The following is a 24,784-nucleotide window of genomic DNA, read 5'->3' as shown; positions in this document are numbered from 1 at the left end:
GTAGAGTGTAATTATGTGGCATGTTATTATGTGGCACTAAGTGGTATTATATGGAGTGTATTTATGTTGCAATGAGTAGAGTGTAATTATGTGGCGTGTGATTATGTGGCACTGAGTGGTATTATGTGGAGTGTATTTATGTTGCATGGAGTAGAGTGTAATTATTAAGCATGTCATTATGTGGCGCTGATTGGTATTATGTGGAGGGTAAATATGTTGCATTGAGTAGAGAGTAGTTATGTAGCTTGCAATTATGTGGTACTGAGTGGTATGTGGGGTGTATTTATGTTGCATTGAGTAGAGTGAAATTATGTGGCGTGTAATTATGAGGCACAGTGTTATTATGTGGAGTGTATGTTACATTGAATAGAGTGTAATTATGTGATGTGTAATTATGTGGTACTGAGTGGCATTATGTGGAGTGTATTTATGTCGCATTGAGTAGAGTATAATTATGTGATGTGAAATTATGTGGCACTGAGTGGTATTATATGGAGTGTATTTATGCTGCATTGAATAGAGTGTAATTGTGACATGTGATCATGTTGTACTGAGTGGTATTATTTGGAGTGTATGTTGCATACTTGGCCTCACAGAAGATGTATTACCCATGAAGACCCTGAAACAGGAGGCCTTACTTCTTGCTACTTAAAAGTCAGACAAGTTTGGAAAGCACAACCCTGATGAAGTCCATAGTGGACGAAACGCAGTGGCTGGGCTGACTGGAAAATTTAATGTATTGAAAAATCAACAAAAGTTGGATACTGGACGCATTCTTGAGACTCCTGACAATTGAATCTCACTTCTTGTTCATCATTGTAATAGTTGTTAATATTAGATTGCCTGAATTTGGGCCGGAAACGAAACAATATAGTTGACGCTCCTTTTCTAATTGTTAAGATGTAAATTGCATAGTTTTGTCTTCTATGCAGTGGGGCCATGAAAAATTGAGTGTGGGATCACTGATGATAATATGATACACCTGTGCAACGGTAGGGCCTACATTGCTTTGGCTTATCTTTTGAGTGTGTACTAGTGTAGATCAATTCTTACGTTTTGCAGGTGGTGGCTACCTGCAGTCATCCAGGAACCAGGACTTACTTTAGTCATCAGACTTTGACCCAGAGCAAAAAAGAGAAAAACAGAAAAGGGAGAAATGAGAAGGAAAAATAATATCAAAACAGTGAGAAACGGCAAAAGCAATGATGAAGAAGAGACTCCAAGAGTGAGATAAGGAGATCGGAAATGTGGGGTGGGGGAAGAAAGATGCATGGTGTTGTGTCATCACTAGACAGCCAAGGTATTTGGCAAGCTTGTCATTTGGCAGTGCTTCAAGAAAGCTTTGTGTCCTAGCACATTTCTTAACAAATGAAGCACTAACTAGATATTCTCAGGCCTGGTATCACAGATTGAGCATAAACATTTACAAGATTGCGCACACTCGTTCACATTGTGTTAGCTTGTTCCTTTGAGCTTTTGCTTTGTGAACTCAAGTGCAACTACTGTTTGCCTTTTTCTTTGGCACTTCCTCAAAAATGAATTCGCAACGTATAATTTACCAATAGGGTAATGTAGGATGGCTAACTTCATAAACATTTTTAACTAAAATTTCACACACTAAAATGAATTCCAGGATAGTATCCTCACTCACTGGAGATAAAGGCATACTGAATGAATGCTCACCAAAAAGGTGTTTAATGCATTTCCTGAGACGTTAAGAAGGTTTGCTTCTGCATAGGTGTCTTACCTTTGAATGCGCCTGACCCGGCTCCTGCGTTAAAGGCCACCGTAATAATGTAGACAGCAAGGGATAGGAAAATTAGAAAAATCTTCCCCGTATCGTGCTGAGCCATTATAAGATGCTAAAACTAAAACCAAAAACATGCTGTAATTGTCATGCATTGACTGTACTTCTTTGCACTGACATCATTAACAACAGTATGATTCAAATATTTGAAAGTCTGTGAATTATAGTTACGCGACATTGACCTACAAAAAAGCATACTGTGAGGAACAAAATATCATCATAAAACGTAGGTCAGGATAACAATTTTACATTAAAAAAATGTTTAGTTAGGTAGGTTATTTATTATTGTTTAGACACGTCTATAAAACAATGTACACACAGTGACAGTAAAACTCCCACACCCTACCCCCATTACCCACCACCTATGCATGCCTCCCCATGGCAAGCCACAGTAAAAGACACGTCATATAAGTATATATAGGGCTCCCGGTAATATGGTATTTATATTTTTTTCATTTCCGCCTGTATTTATCCATATTTATTTTTTGCAAATTTTACCAGTATTTATCCACATTTATTTTAAGTTTTGTGAAAAAATTAAGCTGAAATGTGTATATATTTCTGCATTTATTCAACCAATTAATGTGCACTCGTGCCTCAACGCCTGACATGTTTCAATGATATATACACACAGATGGTAAAATCTGAACTTGTAAGAAAATATATACATTTTAGTATCAAGGTTGTGCACATCTACTGCAGTTTAAGGCTCTTTACTAAAATCCCTATATTTTGTTAATTCCCTTGCTTGGCAATCCGCACAGCTATTGTCTGGCAGTCATGATTGACAGTATTTAGAATCACTCAAAAACAACCCATATTTACGTTTTTATCCACATTTAGAAAATAAATACAGACAGGAAAATAAATGGTTTTCTGTCTGTATTCATCGGTAAAAATCAGTAAAAATGCAAAACAGGAATCCTGAATTATATATTAACAAATTTGCTGTTTCAGTATTCCTCCTCATAATCGACACAGATCCTTTCAGCTTTAAGGAATAACGTTCTCTAACAATACTTCTAGCCCAAGCTACCTTTCAGATCTTTTGCTAGTGTACAAGCTACATAAAAAAAACTCCATGTTCGTGGGAAGTGCCAGTGCTATGACGTACATTATATTTTAAAAACAATGATTTTAAAATCTGACATCGTAAACTATAAAAGTGCAAACAATCTAACAAGAAATGCGCATGAAAATTTAAAACAGAAACCACAGTTGCATCCACTTTAAAAAACACGAAAATTCAACGCCACCTGAAATTCTTATAGCATCCTGCGCAACTGAGGGCTTGGCAAAGCAGTTATATGAGGATACATCCTACAATTATCCCAGGAATCCAACATGTAGCCCGCGCAGGGTTTCCTTGAAACGTAACACAAATCTGGTGCCCTGGATTCTCTTCTACAGCCACTCTCAACTCCCCCTTCCGAAGATGGGACACCTCCATGACTCTCAATGTTTTCATCTTCAGTAGTTCCCCGGTTTCAATAGTCTTGCTCTGACCTGCGCAGCCCACTTTAGATCACTCCGTATTGGTTCTATAGCACAGAGGCTTGACACCTTCTGAACCTCTGAGGACCAAAGTTTATCCCAAAAGTGAATGGAAGCTTTGTAGGCTAAACAATTCCGCGCCACCAGATTTCCTTCCACTCGTATCGCCGGGCACACTGTGCCTTTGAGTAGGCCTAGCAATTTATCAGGCATTTGCCCTCACACATCTCCCAGTAGCTAGGGTCAGCAATTCAGCCCCATATAAGCATTGAGTTGGAACCATAGCGTTATAGGCTGTAAGTACCGGGGTCAGAGAAGGTCCTCTGTATGTGGTTTTAAATTTGACTTGGCCACCATTAGTGGCAAGGGCATGAGCCTCCACTGTATATTTGTGCAGAGCCCAATGTTATTTGTTATTAAACATCATACCTACATATTTATAAGAAGTTTCCACCTCCACCTTATCGTTGCCTAATACCTACTTATATGGTTTCATCTGTTTCCCCAAAGGTCATTATTTTTGTTTTCTCCACATTCCCCTTTAGTTTATTAGCCGCACAATACAAATTAAACCTTCATAACTTCCTCTGTAGGCCCACTAGTATCAGATCTAAAATGGCCAAGTCATCTGAGTAAAGGATGTCTTAGCCCATAGGAATTTAAATCTAATTCTGCTTGACCCCGATTCTGGTGATGCAGTTCCTGAAGGATTGCAAGTATGCTACAGGGAATGTTCAGGTGCCGAAGTTTCTCCCACAATATAGTGCGATCCACTAGGTCGAAAGCTGAACTAAAATCTATGAAACAGCAAAAAAGATTCTCTGTCGTTTCCACTGCATTCTGCCCAAGAGCCCACAGACTGAAGCAATGGTCTGTCAGAGAATGGCCTTGTGTGAAGCCTCCTTGATCCACAGGGACTATATTAATGGTCTCAATCCAATCTTTTAGTGTCTGTAAAATCACCTTCGAATACAACTTAGATCCAACATCAAGCACATTTATCAAACTGTAATTTTTTTGGTCATCAAACTCCTTTTTTTGTGGATTGGCTTAATTTTTGCACCCTGCCAGCTCAGAGGGAATTTACCTGTCCAAGTTGCAAACACAAAAACTCTGCAGAAACCAGGCCCACCACACAGGGTTTTTGCTTTTATAACAATGGCGGATAAATTGTCCGGACCTGCTGCCCTGGTTAGTTGTTTTTTTAAGAACTCTTTTTGTTTTAACAGTTGCTTGGCACACCATTACCAGTTTCACATGGGATTGTTCTGAGAAAAACACCAGTAGACACTCCCTGGGGGTGGGCCACCTTCGTCTCTCAGGAACCCCTCTAGCCCTATAAATATCACTTACGAATCTGACCAAACGTTCTCCGGGACCACACACCTTACAGGTTTGTTTGCCTTATTTCAGCCACTCTGGACTAACTTCCAAAACATACGCAAATCTTTGGCCTGGAGGGTGCGGATCACTAAATCCCAATGTTCCTTACAGTAAACGCGTTTCTTTCTACTAATTAGCGCTGCATATTCCTTTTTTATGGCATCAAATCTTTTTTTAACCCTGTGGCCCCTCTGGGAGAATGATTGCATTTCTGTTTGCCATTATATCACTGGATATAGAATATATTTTATAATGTACCCCATAACTAAAGGTCCATTTTTAGTAGGAACTAAAAATCTTTTAACACCAGGACCATATAATAGACATACCTGGGGGAAGGAGGGTTAGCGAGTGGAAGGTGGAAGAGGTCCTAAATTAATTTACCTTTACCTAGTTTTCAAGAAATATCTCACATTTCATTATGTAAGCATATCCTCGTTGAACTTGAATTAGTAAACCTCATCTAAAGGTAATAGGGGACATCGGTTCACATTTTAATGCACTTCAAGAGGTGCTCTGGAAAGCCTGCTGTCAAAAGTTCAGGAATCATAGTAGTATTTAAATGAAAGCTTTTCTATTGCCTGAGGATGACTAGTGAGGTCTCAGACATATTATGCTCTAAATATAATAGTTAGTTAATCTTAGCTGCTGTTTGAGAGTAGCCAGACAACAGGTCAGGACCGAGGCGGGCACTGAAGGTGTCAAAATATTAAATCCAGGTACAATGCGAGTACAGTGCAGCAATTCTGTACTAGCCTCGAAGGGTTACATACACATGTATGTTATGGGGGTGTGGAGTAGGATGATTGTCCCATCACAATGGAATGTATCCCATGATTGGGTCTAAAAAAGAGGTACAAGGCAGGGCAGCGCTATATTTAGGCATCTCTGTTCAAAGCTGGGTGATGACTGCCTCGGAGTGCGTATCTAACTTTGCCTTAAATACTTAAATCTGGCAACAGAATTCAGTCATTCCTTTCATATGGTTGGATCCTGCCACCATCCGATTATTGAATGAGATCGTAGACAGAAGCCAAGAGAAGGTTGGGAAGAGCTGACCTGGTTCTGCCTGCCTTGCCAGCTATGTGTGAACTGGCATGCCTTCACCATGGCCTATTCAACTGTGGGTCCATTCCAGGCTCTTGTGTCCTCGTCAGTTTAACCTGGTGTGGATGATTCAAGAACATATTTGTTTCTTGATAAAGGGTCAACAGTGGGGATTGGGAAAAGCTATTTATTGTTGAAGAAGCTTTGTGAGGCACTCAGCGATATCCGGAAATACGTTTCAATGTCTGGAAAGAGTGATTCCAATGAGGTTACTTTCAGTGGCGGCTGATAGGGAACGGGGGTGGGAGGAAGCGGGGGGGTTAGAACATTTTTTAAAAAGAAAGAAAATTTACCTGCGTTCGCATCACAGCCGCCGCCTCTCCTCCATTGCAGGAGGCACCCGGGCTCCCCTAAGCCAATCACAACGCTGCATTGTGATTGGTTCCCCTATGCCAATCACAATGCAGCAATGCAACATTGCGATAGGTCTGAGCGCCGTAGTTTGAAGCTCAGATGGGGACACGGAGCCTGTGCATGTTCCTCACCAGGTTGTGCATTACAGCCGGGTGGAGAAGATGCAATGTGTGCATGAACTTTGGGTTGGCCCAAGAGGGCCGGACAAACAGTTCATGCGCACTTAGGGAGTGGAAAACACTCCTCTCCCTGGCCCCTTCTATGGCCAGGCCCGCCCCTCCCCGCACCTAGGAACAGAAAAATAAAATGACAATAACGTTCAGTTTATAATTTTATTTCTCCTCTGCACTGCTCTCAAAGCAGTGGGACGACGCTCCTCCGCCTTACTTTTCCTGAATTAAGAAAAAATAACCCCATTAGAATCACCTATACATCTTTTTTTTTTAATTCAGGAAAAATAACCTCGTTGGGAGTACTTTATTTTTTATTTTGTGACAATCTTATCAATGTTCAGATAAACTTTAATGAAATAAAAAAATTAAGAAACCTGATAGAAATATCTACAGCAACAATTAAAATATCTGAAGAGCCATTCCACATACAGAAAGAGGAAATCATACAACACGACAGCAGACTCGTCCCATACCATCTTGATCTTTTATCATTACAAAGTTTATCTGAATAATGAAGACACACTTTTAACATGATCTCAGGCATCATTACAACATCCATCTCAAACTTATACGTACTGTACACTCAAACACGAGAGTGGAGAAAGCATCTCCGCTTAAGGCACTGGACCAATAATCCTTATCGGGAAAGGCCATACAGCCCATAGGTGAGGTATTCTGACACTGACTCTCCAAATGCACCCCAGATAAGACATATCTCAACCTAAAGCAAAACATACATAAAGTTATCTGTCTGTACTTGGGTTGTTGTATCACTCTTGTATATGTGCTTGCTTAGGAACAAAACTCCACTGAATGCTAAGGCAACTTCTGTGGATCTTAACTAAAATGTAGTCTGATAACAGAACCACATTAGTCCGTTTATCACTTCACTCCAAGCGTACAGAGCAGCAAGGCTTATTCCACGAGGAACTAATTTGCTGTGTAAAATAATAATCTAATCCAAGTATCCGCTAAGAGCTTCAGACCTATTAATTGTAGAAATATCTTTATTTTGAGGTGAGTAAAGTAGGACAGTCAGAATTAAGCTATGTAAAAAAAACACAGAAGGTCGTAGCACCTTTTGTGGCAAAGGTACAACACTCCACAGTAATGCACCACACACAAAATATCATTGGAGTCTACAGACCATGTCATCCTGTGGGCTGGACATTGCAAATCCTTTGCAAACTCCATAAGCGTTCCAGTCTAGTGGAATGAACCCAGCAGCCAGATAAAATGTTAAGGTGTATATAAAGGATTCTAGGATATTTCCGCTATTTTTACTCACTTCTCAGAGGCCTTGGGTTAAAGTGAGTACCAGCTTAAAGATTTGAACCCAGGTTACTGAAAACCCACCAAAAATAGCCATTATGCATAAAAGGAACAAATACTAATGTTAAAGCTTCCGAGTCTGGTTATCAGGTCACCTGTGATGGAGAGGTCGATGACTAGGGCAACAGGAAATTCATGGAGAACCGACACACTTCAGAGTCATTCCAATTGTTAATGTTCTAACAGGGAAGCTACTGAAGCTAGGATTGGAAGTGGCTCCCAAACTATGCTCTCTGGGCTACCAAACTTTAGAGGCCTATATCTTGTAAATTGCTTTTCTCCGTTGTTCTTCTTTTTAGCAGCTGGACACTAACAAAATGGCTGACAATTATCCACAAACAGCATCACCATGTAGGAGTAAAGGCTTAACCCACTGATCTGCTTTTATGAATGCATGGGATGTGTACAAGAGAGTCTGTCTCAGCAGAGGCATCTGGATAGTTGCTGGAAATGCATGCAGCTGGGCCTATGCTGTGTAGGGCTTTGTATATGTAGCTGAGAAGCTAGAATTCTGCATGCTTTTGAATCAGTAGCCAATGTAATTCCCTTAGGTGGACGACCTGCGTTTCCGAGCTTCTGAGGGCTATGGTGTCATGTCGACTGTTTGCGTTCTTTAGGTGAGGAAGGCGCAGATCCATTTTATAAAGGGATGTTAGACCGGCATGGGCAGTTGAGGACCAGACAGGCAGCTGCGTTCTGGGTGATCTGAAGTCTTTTCATGAGTTAATTGGTGATTCCCACGTAGAGGGTGTTTGCGTAGTTAAGTCTGCTGGTGTTGAAGGCTTGGGTGATGGTTTCTTGGTGTTATTCGGTAGCCACTTAAATATGTTTTTAGCATCCTCAGGGTGTGGAACGAGGCGGTGGCAACAGTGTCAACTGGGGCAGACATGTCCAGCCTGCTGTTGATAATGATTTAAAGGTTTCTTGCTCGTGTGCTGGGGCTAGGAGTGGGTCCGAGGTCTATAGGCCACCAGGCGAAGTCCCACAGCGAGGCATCTTTTTCCGAAGATCACCAATTTGGTCTTGTCTGTGTTTAATTTGAGGCAGTTGGACTTCATCCAAGAGCCCACTTCAGTGATTCATGAGTTTAAATTGTTCCTGGTGCTCGGTGTTTTGTCCATGTTGAACAATATCAGGTGTGTGTCTTCAGAGTAGGCAAGTATGATGATGTTGTGTTCCCGGATGATGTCTGCCAGCGGCATCATGTAGATGTTGAAGAGCATCGGGTACAGCAAGGAACCTTTCTGTACTCTACAAATTAGTTTCCAGCTTCTGAGAAATATGGTGTCATGTGGATTGTTTGTCCACATGTACCGGGAAGGAAGGAGCAGACCCATTTGAGGGCAGGTTCATGGATGCCAGCTTCGAGAAAAAGTCTAATCAAGATGGTGTGGGAGACTGTGTCGAAGGCTGCAGAGAGGTCGTGTAGGATGAGGGCTGAATTTTTTTCCTCTGTTGAGGATCATCTGGATGTCATGTGTTGCTGCGATGAGGGCTGTCTCTGTACTATGGTTAGGTCGGAAGCTTGATTGCATTTAGTACAAGGCCTGAACATACATTGTGCAAATGTTGTTGTTCATTATTCGTCCATGAGGCGACATGTCTATCACAAGAGATAAACAATTTCAACCTGGCTGAAACCTCGACACGGAAGCATGGATACTGTTATTATAAATACACATGCATTTCGTGTTCAAATCAGAGGAGCACTCTACTGTCGCTGCGAAGTCGCTGTTGTCGGCGTCTCAGCCTATCTGATTCCTGTTAACACTCTGCGAGGAGGGATGTCCAAATTGGGAGCAAGACGGGGACCTGCATACACTTACCTTCAGGTAATGGGGAGTTAGATAATCCAGTAGGGGATTCTTGGCAAAACACCCACCCAAGTCAGCTAGGTTAGGAGCACACAGTAGAACTACACTATACACAGAACCTGTATGCCAGCATGAATACACTGTTTTAGCACAATGGCGGAATAATTTATCCGTTTCACTTTTCTCATACTGCTAATCTCTTTTATCTGCTTCTGTCTATTAATCATTGAAGCGCATATATTTTATAAAAGATTCACAAAGGTTTAATAAATATTGAAAAACCCCTTGGTGTATTTCTTGTGTATCTTACTGAGTATGCACGAGTGACTGAGTGAAAAGGTACTAACTCTGTTACCATGATTCCTTGGGGAGTCAGGGTTGTCATGTTCTGAGGTTGCCCAAACCATTTGTTACCTTACTAGGTTTAGGGAGTACATATGCTGGCACTGTAAACTAGCAGGACTATAGGCCCACATATCCTGAGGGAGTGCATATAATCAGTCTGGCACCATACCAACGTTTATGTTGTCCAACAAACAAATAGTTCCTACTGAGAAAGTGGAAACCGTACGACACTACCTGGTGGGCACAAGTGCCACAAGGGAACAAAAGACGATGTTCCATGTGAACAGGCTGAAGCCTTACATCCAGAGAGACTACATAGTAAATGTCATGGATATGGCAGAGGGAAGTGAGGAAGACAGTGAGACTCTACCTGACTTTCTGCATAGTGACATGAAGGATGGTACTGTTCATTTAGCCCCTGAGGTAACACCTGAACAGCAGAGAGAGTGTAGAGATGTGTTGAAAAGGTTTTCCAACCTCTTCTCGCTGACTCCATGGTTGACAACTGTTTGTGTGCATACCACAGACAAAGGTGATAGTCTGCCAGTGAAGGGCAGAGTGTATAGAATGTATGACCGGGTTCAGGGATGCATTAAGGTCAAAGTTACCAAAATGCTGGATCTGGGAGTCATTGAGAGATTTCTTAGCCCTTGGTCTAGTCCTGTGGTTCTAGTACGAAAGCAAGAGTCAACGGACTTGCTGTTCTGCAAAAACTACCAAGCCCTCAATGAGGTAACTAAAACCGATGCCTATCCATTCTCCAGAGCGGATGAGCTTGTGGATTGGTTGGGCACTGCAAAGTGTATAGGTATCTTGGATCTGACTAGTGGATAATGGCAGATCGCTTTGGCAACAAATGCTAAGGAGAAGACTGTATTATGTACGCCAGTGGGGTATTTCACTTTAAGATGATGCCCTTTAGGTTGAAGAATGCTCCTGATACATTTCAGCGCCTGATGAACCATGTTCTTGAAGGGTGGGAAGGGTGCTGTGTAGCCTAATCAGATGATATTGCGGTGTTTGCAAATTCAGGGAAAGACCACTTGAGGCACCTTGAACAACTGTTGTAAAGAATACAAGAGAAGAAACTGACCATCAAGGCAACTAAGTGTCAGGTGGGACAATACTTTGTAGTCTACCTTGTGCATGAAGTGGGAAATAGAAAGATTCACCCACTGAATGCCAAGATTCAGCTGTGATGAAGTGGGAGGCACCTACTACCCAGACTGAAGTGAGGGCCCTTTTAGGACTCACCGGGAAGTAGAGGACCATTGTGGGAAACTATGGAAGTATACTTGCCCTACTGACTGTTTTGACCTTTAGGAAGCAGCCCACAAAAGTAATATAGACTGCAGGGTGTCAAAAGGCATTTGAGGAAATGAAGAAGGTGCTATGCACTGCACCAGACTACAGTCATCATTTCATTGTAGTGACAGATGCCTCTGACAGAGGAGTTGGAGCGGTGTTAGCTCAACTGCCTGACAAAGGTAGAGAGTGTAGGAGTCTACTACTCAGAGAGCAGAACTGGGCGGCTATTGAGAAGGAGTGCTTTGCCTTATTGTGGGCCTTGCGTATTGTCTGCCCATATTTGTTTGTTACTAAGTTTGTGGTGCAAACAGATCATAAGCCACTTAAATGGTTGATGGCTATGAAGAGAGAGAATCCCAAGTTGATGAGATGGTATTTTTCTTTGCAAGGGTTAGACTTTGTAGTGGAGCACAGAGCTGGATTGAGACACAGGAATGCTGACAGACTTTCACGACAGTTTTACCTCTCTGACCACCCAACTTATCCAGGTAAGTAGGTGGTTTGGGGTGTTCTGATCTGGGAGGGACATCTGTTGAGACGGAAAGGTCCTCTGCATGGTTACAGATGTATAACCCTGACCTGAGTGTCCGATTGTTCTGTTGTCTGTATACATAATGCAGATTTTTTGTCATAGGCGAACACAGATAATGTGTGTGCGCCATGACATATGCCTGTCTCACAGACTACAGTGTTGTTGGACCAAGAGGGGCACCTAAAGTGCTACCCTCATAGTAGTGAAAGGCTACAGCCTTCATCAAGAGTTAAGCAGCACAAGTGTTGTGGTGGCAGCATATCAGGCATTGATCAGCATTAGTGAGCAGGTCCTTTTTATCCTGTGCTACTAGCAGGAGGCCTACAGGTTCACTCACCTTGTTAGATGTTCCTCTACTGTGCGATTAGCTTACCCCTGGCTGACATCAGCTAGATATGGAGTACTGTGCAGCACAGGAGTAGTGACTACGCTGGATGTATGTGCGCCTAGGAAGGGTACAGTACTCTTTTGAACTCGAAATCCCCATAGGGGGTCAAAAGCTTTTGGAATTTTCTACAAGCAGAAAGGCCTGGAGATTAATCTTACTAAAACTAAGTATACAGTATTTAATACCTGTCCGTTGGCATAATCCCATCCGATTCTAAACAGCATCCGCTTGGAGAGAGTCCGCATATTTGATTATTTAGGTGTTACACTTAAAGCGCAGTTTAACTGGTCCCCCATATTCAGAAGCATAGACTCAAGTTAGAGCAATATTTAGAGACGTGATGGGGTCTCTACGCGGTTCTACATTTCGTTCAGTATCCCCAGCTCTCCAAATTTACAATTTGCAAGCCCTTTGGGTGTCACTATATGAAGGGGAGCTCTGGGGCCATGAGAACTTTAGGAATTTGGAGCTAGCAGAAAATAACTTCCTGCGCCTCCTCACTAATCTCTCCAACAGCACTCCTCTTGTTCCCCTCCGGTTAGATTTGGGCCACAGCTCTCTTAACAGTTAAGTGGGTCTTAGACCACTATTGTATTTGAGGAGGGTCTAGGCATCCCCAGAACTTGCGCCATACTACTTGGGCTTGGAGGAGTTACTGAAGTTACCTAGGGTTTCTAAAACCTTGTGGTTCAGGTTTATAAAATGCCGGTTGACTGAGATAGGATGTGGGAATCTCTGGTCTACTCCAGAGGCTGCCTGTGGGACTTCGAAATCAACACTCAAGAGGCTTCATCAGCTTCATCAGCACTTTAATGATCCTATGACTTCTAGGAATTGGAGAGTGGGGTCCGTGACTGCGGCTTTTCTTGAGTGCAAAGCTGATAACATCACAGAAGGTTACCTAGATGAGACCGCACCCCCTCTTGTTAAAGCACTGTACAAGAAATTCCGGTTTGGGGTCCTGACACTCTGTCCAGTTACGGCCAAGTGGTAGCGTACCTCTTCAGAGTCAGATGTGTTCTACCCTTTCCGTCCCCAGGTGACAAAATCTATTGATCATGTTTTCATTTTCTGTCCACTCTATCACGGGTACAGGCAGAATTGGATCTAGCCGATTTGCCACAATTTGGGGTTTAGGGATTACAGATCGGTGAATAGGATCCTGGAAAGCGATACCAACCAACCTATTGTATTTGCTGTCTTCTGTTTCTTGCTGAACATGTGGATGATCAGGAAAAAAATCTATCCCCTGGAAGGATGCTGCCTTAAGATAGCTTTTGTTTTAGAGCGGGAAGAAATGTGTTGGGACTGGCATATATTGCAAAGGGGCCCCCACTGTTTATGATTGGATCAGGTCATTTATGCTGTCATTTCAATTAAGTTTATGTAAATCATACTTATTTTTGCCGCTTTACGCATGCAATTGAACCATGCCCTTTGTGCACTAATTACTGATTTTATGTACTTTAATTATTTATCTTATTGTCTGGTTTTTGTGCTTTTATTGTATTTTCGGATGTGCTGTTACTGCGGTTATGCCGAATAAAGATTTATTATGATGATGATGAACTTATTTGGGCCAGGAGTGTGAGACTTGTGTCAGCTGATATTAGCGACCCCCTTTGACTGGAAGGGCCAGATGTAATGAGGTCGAAAGCACCAGAAGAGTCTGTGACCAGACTGAGTAACGCAGTAACCTCGTATGCCATTAGGGGCTGCCAGTACCACTGTGGCCAAGAGTTCCGGTCATTGCCCAGATGGAAGGATTACTGATTTTTCCAGCAGGTCAATGTATACAGTAGGCTGCTCAGTTGTAAGTTTGATTTTCTGTGATATGCCTTTGACAACACAGTAGTCCAAAATATAGCCTCCAAAAACTCGACAAAACCTCATTGGGTCTTTAAGCTGACTATTCAAGGTGCATGCAGTCTTCCCTTTCCTTCGTCTGTTAAAGTCAAAACGTGAATGCAAAGACACAACAGTGACCAAAATTTTAAGGTGTTATTTGTAGGTGATAGATCAAGTTTTGAACAGCCAACTGAGTTCATCAGGATGCATAGCAGGCTGATCCCAGGACATCAGAAGTAAAAGGCCCCAACAACCACAGTTGAGCCCAGTAGTCTGTGTGTGCCCCGTGGACCTCTGAAAGGGGTTCTGATAGACAGTCTTCACCGTGATTTCATGAGCCTTGCAGCTGTACAAACCCTGGCTTCTGGATGTAGGCAGGAGGAGGAGTGGATAATGTACGAGAACTGTTGATGCTTGTTAGCTTCCCCTTTTTTTCAACAACGGAAAGAACAGGTAGATAAGAAGTAGATAAGAAAGAACGATAGCAGCACATGTTGAAACCGCACCTGTCCTCACACCGTGAGAATGTAGTCATGCTTTGCTGAGATTCCATTTTGTATAAAGCTTAACTTACTAAACCAACTGACTGCACACAGGTGTGACTCAGCTATTTCCGTACAAGTCAGTATATAAAGACTGCATCAGCTGCGTCTGGCAGAGCATGCTCGGAAGTTGACCATTTTGTATCTCTCAAGCTTAAGCTTAAATTAACCTATCTCCACAACTGTGTTTGATAACTGTGTCTCATTCTCATTAACAGACAGGTATACCTGATTGTGCGTTCACAAACTGGGGGCCCGTCCAGGATCTAGGTCAATCCAGACTGACCATAAGGAGCCACGGTCAAGGGGCCGGTTGAAGAACCGACTGACTTCGAAGTATGTACCCGCTGAAGGGATTGGGGTTTCCCGCGGTAGCAGTCTGAGGGGATCACCAGAGCCACGAGACACAAGGTTGACTCAGATGGCTCTAAAAGAACTCAGGGGCAACACAGTAGTCGAGACCTAGTAAGAAGTGCCATGGATGTGTGTAATGATGTGAAATGATATGAGAGACGTCTAAGGATAAATATGGCCTTAGAGATAGTACAGTGCGTTGTACTTTGTTACATGATGGTCCAGCATGTTGTCTTTAGTGGATAATGGTAGGACGGGGAGCATTTGCATTGTGATAAAGAAGATTCAGCATTACTGCACTAAAATAATTATCTTATAGAAGTAGTGAACATGGTTAGTTGTTGTAGTAAATTGTGTGGTGTAAATAAACATCATGTAGATGAAGTACAGCCATGTCCAGTAGAAGGAACTCCAGCATGAAAGATGATTGAACAAGGGATGGAGACTGGGCAGTTTTTGCATTTATAGCATGAATATACTGACAAGGATCCCTCATAACAGCTTCCATTGAATGGCACTTTTGATTTTGATACATTGCATTATCTAAAGGAATGCATGGTTGAGAAAGGAAAGTGAGACTGTTGCAGTTTGATGTCCTGTGAGAAAAATATGCCAGGCAAAAACGTATGAAGGAAATAATGAAGACGGAAAGGAAGAAAGTAAGGGAATATGACAGAAAGAAAAGGGCTGATGAGTTTGAAGGACAGAACGACATTTATGGCGTATAAACCAGAACAGATGGCCTCGCCTGATTCTATTTCAGAGGACACTATAATTGAACACATTTTCACTAAAAGACCACACCCGCCACCCTATCAAGCGGCTGCTTATCAATTAAGGCAAATACAGGCCATAACAAAACCCCCGGTTACGATATGCCTGCATTAGAAGAACAGGGAGACCCAATGGAGGATGACCCTCCTTTCTCTCTTCATCCCCCAAATGTTCTGCATTCAGTGGGACCTCATATAAGTCACTAAATTATTAAGAAGCACCATAACACAAGATATGCGAGATCAAATTAAAATATTCCGTCAGAACTGACTAAACATGGCACTAAGCAGGATGCCGTTAAAGAGGATAGGAATTTAAACACTTGTAAAAATGCAGTGAAAGGTTTAAACAAGGTCAGCTGCAGGACCAGTCGCTGCCCAATAACTTCAACTATTATGACAGCGGATCTGAAACATTTGCTTGACGGATGCTGAATGTTTTGCCCTATAACTTAAATGGATTGATAAGTAACAATCCATATGTGCTTCTATGATGGCCCCTATGCGTGAAGTACAAGGTTTTGACACCAATCACCCTGGACTAAAAAGGAGCTCACTGCCTTTTCCAAACAGTACCCAGATAAAAGGGAAAACGATGATGAATGGTATGCCAGGACGAAAAAGATATTGCACATAGGCCATTTAAGATTGAATGACCTAAGGCCAAATGTTTTCCTGCATTCTCCCACCTGATATATGGAAGAAGTGCAGCAAAGAAAACTTTGAAGATGTTTACTGGACCACAATTAATAATACTGGATGCCTGGAAAGCTGAGGGTCAAGTCACTGATGAAATAGCCGCACTGCCAGGCAAATTAATGGTTAGATTGCATAGATTAGTGCCCCTTAAGAGACAAGATTGGACAAAATTTAACAACTGTAAACAAGAAAAGGGCTCAAATGTAGCAGCCTTCGTCACCGAACACAAAAGGTGTTTTCTGCCCATAGTGGGATGATGCTGCTGACGAGGGGGTCCAACAAGCCATCTCCAGTTGTTTTGTAAATGACCATCTAGAATGTATAAGATTAACCATCCACACTTATGAACCAACATGGGGAGTAAATCCACTAACAGAAGTACTGGTCATTCCCCAATACTACACTGAGAGACAGGCAGGGGAAGATAAGAATAAGGATACGAAACACAAGGAGTTAAAGAGTAAAGTGTTGTTCCAGCAACTACAGCAAGACAGAGTCAGGTCCACATTTCGGGAACAATAAGGGGATACTCTGCACCAAATTACAGACCCCAGAATGCCAAAATATATAATAAGTGCCACTATTGCAAATACCCTAATCATTGGATTAGAGAGTGTCCATTACTACAGAAAACAAACAGGCGGTACTCCATGTCACGTGGACATGCCTCAGGAGGATACAGAAATTCTTGTAAAAGAGGGTCACAACAAAATAATGATATGCCCAATAATGGCCCCTATGCCACATATTATGCTAATGACACTAGTTCCCGGGGACACTAACAAAACTACCTTGTTAGATAGTGAACAGATTCCAGATGATAATGCCCCCTAGCCCGATTATGATTTTGTATAATAGGGAAGCCCGGGAAGGAGTGTGGAGCAGGTGGAGATCCCAGTAGATCCAAGAGGGCCATATATTGACGCGATGGTAGAAGTACAAAATAATAAATTCCTCATGGAGATTAAGTCTACTAATTACTCAAAAAATAATCCCACATGCACTCCACTCGGGTAAGTACAACACCTCTGTGGGTTTTTCAAACATCTCCATATATAGCCCTGTCTCCGCCCCACTGACATATATCACTGGCCCAATAACTGAAAATATTCTTTTGTGTTAACAGATAAATATGCCCATAACTTGTTGGACATAGATTTGCTTAAAAACTGTACCAAATGTACTGCCAATAGTATTTACCTCAACAGTACAGAAAACTCACGCCTTACTCACCCGCACTTACACTGTCCAATCCCAAACAACAATTCCATATTGGGTGTTTGACGGAATCGACAAAAAGGCCTGGGTCTCTGGTAAAAATGACAAAAGCTCCTGCACATATAACATTTAAACCAAATGTTCCCCTTCCACAAATACCACGGTACAAAATTTCATTGGAAGGGGAACACGGAATAGAGATAGTTATACAAGACCTGGTTCGGAAAGGGGTGATAAGAGAGATACAGGGTTTCCCATGCAATAGCCAAATCCTTCCTGTATTAAAAAAGAGTGATGACCCCACTAAGGAAGATGTCTGGAGGTTTGTGGTTGACCTCCACGAGATTCACAAAATATTGAAACCACATTTTCCCGTGGTACATAACATTGCCACCGTGTTAGCTGATATTCGTCCTGTTGCATGTTACTTTTCTGCCATGGATTTGAAAAATTATTTCTTTTCCATTTCCCTGCATGAAGACTTACAATACCTATTCAGTTTTTCATTTGAAAATCGCTCCTGTTTCACATGTATTACACTGGGCTTCAGGGAAAGCCCCTCTTTTTTTTCGCAAGCACTAAAAGCACAACTAGACACCTTTCAGATGACACCAATCACCACTCTCATAAAATACACAGATGATATATTATTGGCCAGCACCAGCGAAACAGATTGCGCTTATGACATCATTGCCCTATTAAATTTCCTTGGTACATATGGCCACAAGGTCTCTCCCACTAAATTGCTACTTAAGCCACCTCCTGTTGAAGGGGGAAACGAGGCTTGACCCTCAAAGAGTGAAAGCTATACTGAACATTCAATCCCCTACAACACAACAACAAGTACAAGCCTTCCTGGGTATGGCAGGCTCTTGCAGACTATTGATCCCTATTCTTTTCTTTCTTTTAAAACCCTTGTAAAAACTCACAACTAAAGACAACCCACAACATTTACTGTGGTTAACTGAACACCAGAATAGCTTTCTGCAAATCAAACAGGCACTTTGTGACACTCCTGCTCTTGGAATGCCTGACTATACTAAAGTATTTCATCTTTCTGTACATGGGTAGATGGGTGCACACTTGCTGTTTTTGTACAATAGGACAACCAGAAAATGCCCTGCGCCACCTTAGAAATGGTTGCTCAAAGCTTATCAGCAGGTCTGTGTGCAACTGCAGCAGCAGCTGTTTCTCTAAAACAAGCAGAAATACTGATTCTCAGACACAAAGTGCATCTGTGTGTGCCTCACTCTGTAGATATACTATTTAAAAAAAGCAGACTCAACATTTGCCAAATGCCAAACTAACAGATTATGAGTAATGTTTGTTTAGTCCTCATTTCACAATACATTGATGTACCACACTTAATCCAACAACCCCCTTGCCCTTTCCTCAGAATGATACGGACACGCCCCATGATTGTGTACTGATCACAGAAGAACTGACCAAAGGGAGAATAGATTCATAGAACACACCAATGGAAGAAAGCGATGGTGACTTATGGGTTGATGGCTCTTGCTTTAGGCTCAAGGATGTGACAACCACTGCAACCTATGCTGTTACCACCTTACACAATGCCATTGACATGTGTATGCTTTTCAAATTATTGGCACATGCAGCCAAATAGTATTAACAAGAGCATGTGAGCTGAGCAGTGGATAAACTGTGAATATATATACTGAAGAGGGGTATGCATCGCAAAACAAGCCTGGGTCCTCCGGGCCATCAGGGACACTCTTAAGCACTTAGATCGGAACTCTCAGCCCTAGACAAGGCTCACTGCTCCAACCAAAACCCAGACATTCTTGCTAGCATTCAGGTTAAAACCTCCGAATATCATCCGGAGGCCGACCGCGAAGTCAGCTGCCTGGGCTGTGAGGCGATGGCCCTGCAGATATGGCACGGGTGAGCGGCCAGGCAGAACTCTGGCTAACTTGCTGCATAAGCCCCACGCGTCTACTTATATGGCGGGGATACCCACCGACTCGGGAGCCAGACTCACAACACCAGATGATATTATAAACACAACCACTAGTTTTTATACTCAACTCTATACCGTGGGCTCCGTAGAGGACCCTGACTCCCTTCAGCAATATTTTGATTCAATCAAGCTCTTGTGGCTCAGCCCGGCACACCATGAATAACTTGATGCCCCATTTACCAACGAGGAAATCACCCAGGTTATTTTGGGACTCCCTGATGATAATGCCCCCGGCACGGACGGCCACACGCCCACCTTTTATAAAGAGTATGCCCCACTCTTGATACCCCATCTGGTGGAGATGTATAATGAATCCATTGAGGTCGGTTGTCTACATCCCTCGCTCCGTGAGGCGCTCATCACACTTATATTGAAACCTGACAAATCACCAACATCGTGCGACTCCTACCGTCCACTTTTGCTCATCAATACTGACAATAAAATACTGGCCAAAGTGTTGGCAAACCGGCTGCTTGCCCTCATGCCGCTAATAGAACGTCCAGACCAATCTGGCTTTATTCCTGGCCGCGCCACCTCGCAAAACCTCCGAACCATTTTCTCGATCATACATCAAATTAATCCCTCTCTCCCCGCGGTGGCTGCACTTCTCGACGCTACTAAAGTGTTTGACTCTCTCGAACGGCCTTTCTTGTTTCCACTTCTGACCCGCCTGGGCCTCACTGCGGGCTTTATTTAAAACATTAAACTGCTATATACTCTCCCCACGGCTCGCATCAAACTTAGCGGCCAGATCACCAACCCCATCAAAATCACTAGGGGCACACGGCAGGGATGCCCACTCTCGCCATTACTCTTTGCTATTGCCATGGAACCCCTTGCTGCGCGGCTCTGCCAACATCACACACACCAGGGCCTTCGGTTCTCTGCCCGCGTTTTTGTCACCTCCATGTAAGTGGACGAGATTGCATTATTTATCCAAAAGCCGCACAAGAATCTAGATCCTATGACCAGAGAGGTCGTATGCTTTGGGGGACTTTCGGGCATACAAGTGAACTGGAGCAAATCCATTTTATTCCCCCTGACGGATGCCACACAACCTTGTTCAACCGAGTTTCTGCTCAAATGGGCAACTGAGCCAATTAGTTACCTGGGCGTCTGGCTCAGCAGAAACACAGACGAAATCTGGTGCGCTAACTATGGTAGAGCCATTGAATGGCTGGAAGCCAAAATCCCAATCTGGAACAAACTTCCACCTTCCTTATCTGGCCGTATCGCAATTGCTAAAATGATTTTCTTGCCAAAATTCCTATATTTGTTCCTAAACATACCACTCCCACTCTCCATGCAATTTTTTAACAGAGTCCGATCCAATCTAATCTCCCTGGCATGGGCAGGGCGCCAACCGCATATCGCCTATGCTATTCTGACGCTCCCTTTTGCACGCGAGGGCCTTGGGGCCCCTGACCTGCAACTATAAGCTTACAGCGCCCAGGCTAGCTTCTTGCATTTTTGGCTCCACCCGACACCATTCCAACCACACACAGCTGTACAGGCGGGCTTGGCCTCCCCCTGGCCGCTTAGCACTGCACTGTTCCAGACCTATAAAAACCCCCGGAAAGAGATAAAGACTATTGAATTCTTGCTTTGGGCAGTGGAGGGACTCCGTAAATACAGCGGTACTGACACCTTATACGCTCCATCCATGCAACTTACTGCAAATCCCGCCTTCCCCCCGCTACAAAATCCTGGCACGGTGCACAGCGCGAAAACGCTTGGTATTAGCATAAATACTGACCTACACCCAGACGGCCAGTTCCTTCCTCCCCCTAAACGCACCGCCACACTGACACCCACACTATTGGATAGCCTGCTGTATTACCAGATGCATGTGACATACAAAAGCTCTAATAATTTACTCCAAGCGCCACCTCCCACTAACGCGGCGTTGGAATATATCCACACAGCCACTACACACCGTAAGCTTGTCACCAGACTGTACTCACTATCCATGGCGGCTACATCTGCTAGCGCCGAGCTGGCACACAGCGCCTGGTGGGCGGACCTGCTCGACAGCCCTACACCCGCCCTACACCCGAGCAATCCTGTTGCAGCCAAACAGAAAAACTTTCCCCTAACTACAGACTCAGACAGTTACAATTCAAGTTCCTCCACAGGCTATATCGTACTCCATTTGGGCTGCGCAGGATGGGCCTCATTACGGACGCACGCTGCTTGCGCTGTGCGTCGCCTGGCGCCTCTTTTATACATTTAGCGTGGTCCTGCCCCAAAGTGGCAGCCTACTGGCTGGAAGCGTGCGCATCCATTGGTGCTATCGCATCAACCACCCTTGCACCAAACCCCCTTCTGTACCTACTTGGCTATGTCAAGGAGGTGCCCAATGCCCACAGGTGCCTTGTGACAATGCACTGGGGGCGAAGACCAGCACCTACGCTCAAACTCTAGCTTGCTGATGCGGCATATTGTCAGACACAACTAACAGAATTTTGGAATGTTATGCCGAGCGCTAGCAGGCAGCACGATATATGGGGACCTCTTATTTACATAGTCTGGCGGACAACACTCGGATCACCACGACCCAGTGAGTAGCTCGGAGTGCACACCTGCGCGGGCGACAGATGCCTAGATAGAGGACACGTGGAACTCCACATATATGATTACTGTTATGTCTCTATTTGCCTCTCTAAAACCCTTTCCGCTTTCATATGGGATCTGTTTCTTTCTGATGCGTATCTCAGAGACAATCACAATTCTGCCAAGTTACTAATGTACCGAAGAATGTGCCTTAAATCCTCTGTAACAGATTGATGCCATTGCTGAACAGCATGTATCATTGTGCTTATGTTGAAGCCTCAATAAAAACTTAAACACATTTTTTTTTAAAACTGTGAATGTATATACTGATAGCCAATTTGCATTTGAAGTTGCACATAAATTTGACAGGCTTTGGCCAGAAAACGGTTTCCTCACGTCTCAAGGAACAAAGATACAATATGGTCCACTGATTAAATACAGAATGCTTTATCACTGCCAAAAAGAGTAGCCATTGTCAAATGTAATGTACACAAAAAAAATAACAGCGGATGTGGTAAAGAGAAATGCCTTTGCTGATGAAACAATCAGACAAACAGCACAGAATGTCATGTCATTAACATTAATTATTTCTACTTTTTGGCTTGCCCTAGATGATTCCAAGTGACAATGGGGTGCACTTCCTCAATAAGGTAATGGAGTTGGTCTGCAAGGCAATGGGAGTACAACAGAAGTTAATTGTGTACATCACCCCAAGGCAGCCGGTGCCATCAAATGGAGAAATAGTACCCTGAAGGCCAAGATAGTAAAAATATGTTCAGAGTCCACAATGACTTAAGTAGATGCCTTCCCACTTGTCCTTATGAATATGCGAACTACCCCAGATACTGTATCACATCTCAGCACACATAAAACAGTGACTGGAAGGCCCCTAACCTGTTTGGGGGTCCCAAAAGACATTGCTAACAACACAAATAACTGATAACCTGCTCCAAGAGTATTGTGTTAAATTGACAAAACGTGTTTCTGCCATTCATAAACAGGTGAAAGACCCCTTGCCCTTGCCTCAGCAGGGGCCTTGATACAATATTTAAAGTGGCAAATGGATGATGGTCAAGAACTTTCACAGATTTAATTGCCTACAACCATGCTTGAAGGGTCTGTACGAGTTCCGCTAGCAACACAAACAGGAGTGAAGTGTCCAGGATATAAGAAATGGATTCATGCCTTAAATGTGGAAAGAGCTCCCTTACCTCAGACCTTGCCACCGGCTGCAGCACCCAGTATTACACCAACAAATGTGCCACCTCACCCCCCTCAGCCCATCAAGGATGCTGGCCCGCAAAACAAGCCGTGCCCAGGCCCTACAGTAAGTCCATCTCCTTGACCCGACCAACTATAGCTTACTATCGGGTCCAGAGCTGCGAAGTACTGGTGACCTCTCAGGGCCTAGCGATGGTAAAGAATAAAGACCCTTACTGCTCAGGAGGGACAAGGAGAATGGAAAGGAACCATTCTGACAAAGAAATTGGGAATACCATTTGCTCTGATCATTACTAGACTAACAGCCGTTGTCATCTGCTTGCATGATTTATACTTCCTGAAATTACTGGGTTCAAATAATACCACACTTACTGAAGATCTGCACGATCAGCATTCCAAAAGTACAGTGAAAAGGTTGCCATACAATGATGAATGCTATGGCGAATGCCTATCATAAGGAATTAAATGTTTCTGATTGCTGGATTTGTCTAAAACCTCCTTCTGTAACACAACACAAGATGAATGTGTTGCCTTCGAGTTTGACGCTTAATGATTCTTGTTATATTCTATTTAAAGCAGTGATCACCTGGTTTTCTGGCCCGAAGGGTATTGATGTCAAATGCAAATACAGAGATGAAATAGTGGTACCTTTGGGTTATTTTCTCTGAGGGGAAGGTTCACCCTACAGGGACGCCTTCAAAGATAGTGTCATGAGTAAAAGATATAAACACATTGTCCTAGGGAAGAATAGTTCAATTACAGTACCTCTACCTTAATAAGCCTCCGGCCTTATGGGTAACAAGAGGATCACGAGCAATGAGACGGAGTAACTACACCCATGTATTCAATCTGGACAACGCCTCTTGGCCCACATTACCAGTGGAGCTAGCGTATACCTCTGTTCAGGAGTTTGGTGATTTTCAGCTAGAAATACTATCTATGCTAGGGGTAGCAATGAATTCTAGAAGTATCAGGTAATTAGTCCGATTGCTAGAAACAACAATAAATGAAACAACATGTGTCCTAGGTAATATTACGGTAGAAATGGCAGCCATGAAACAGGCAACTCTCCACAATCGTATGGCACTTGACATGCTCCTCGAAGAGAAAGGGGGCGTTTGTAAAATAATGTACACTGAATGCTGAACATTTATACATGTAAAGCCCCGAATGTTTATAAGGCCATGGAGAATTTACATGACATAGTGTTACAAGTGCATAATTTTGCTGAACGAACATGTGGGATGATATTTCTTCACTATTTGGGGCCCGGGGTTGGACTATATTAATGGTAATAATAGGTATAATTATTACAATATTAGTCAAGTGTAAATATGCTTCCTGTTTGCTGTCAGGCAAGTACCAAATTGTGCATCTCCCCCACCAAATAAAGTTCACGGTTCAAGTGTCATGATACAGCAGGAAAAACTGTCACCTCTAATGCAAATAAATATTGAATAGCAAAGCATGAATACATTTTAATGGTGAGAGAACAGGCGCGGTTTCAACATCTGCTGTTGATCGTTCTTTCTTATCTAATTCTTATATTCTTGTTCCT

General features: G+C 43.1%; 1 protein-coding gene across 3 annotated transcripts in view; it reads right to left on the bottom strand.

The window, feature by feature from the left end:
- The window catches only part of LOC146821544 (uncharacterized), a 239,848-nt gene that overhangs the window by 162,157 nt on the left and 52,907 nt on the right, over positions 1-24,784 (bottom strand). For 2 of the 3 annotated variants that reach the window (XM_085612534.1, XM_085612532.1), the window contains exon 2: positions 1,748-1,868. In XM_085612534.1, coding sequence (XP_085468660.1) covers positions 1,748-1,853 — 106 coding nt within the window. In that variant the 5' untranslated portion in view covers positions 1,854-1,868. The remainder of the gene's footprint in view (positions 1-1,747; positions 1,869-24,784) is intronic. The other variant, XM_085612533.1, reaches the window with a different exon arrangement.

This window comes from Triturus cristatus, chromosome 6, assembly GCF_964204655.1.
Source record: "Triturus cristatus chromosome 6, aTriCri1.1, whole genome shotgun sequence".
Classification (NCBI taxonomy): domain Eukaryota; kingdom Metazoa; phylum Chordata; class Amphibia; order Caudata; family Salamandridae; genus Triturus; species Triturus cristatus.
The sequence above is the reverse complement of the archived record's forward strand: the minus strand, read 5'-3'. Positions and strand labels throughout refer to the sequence as shown.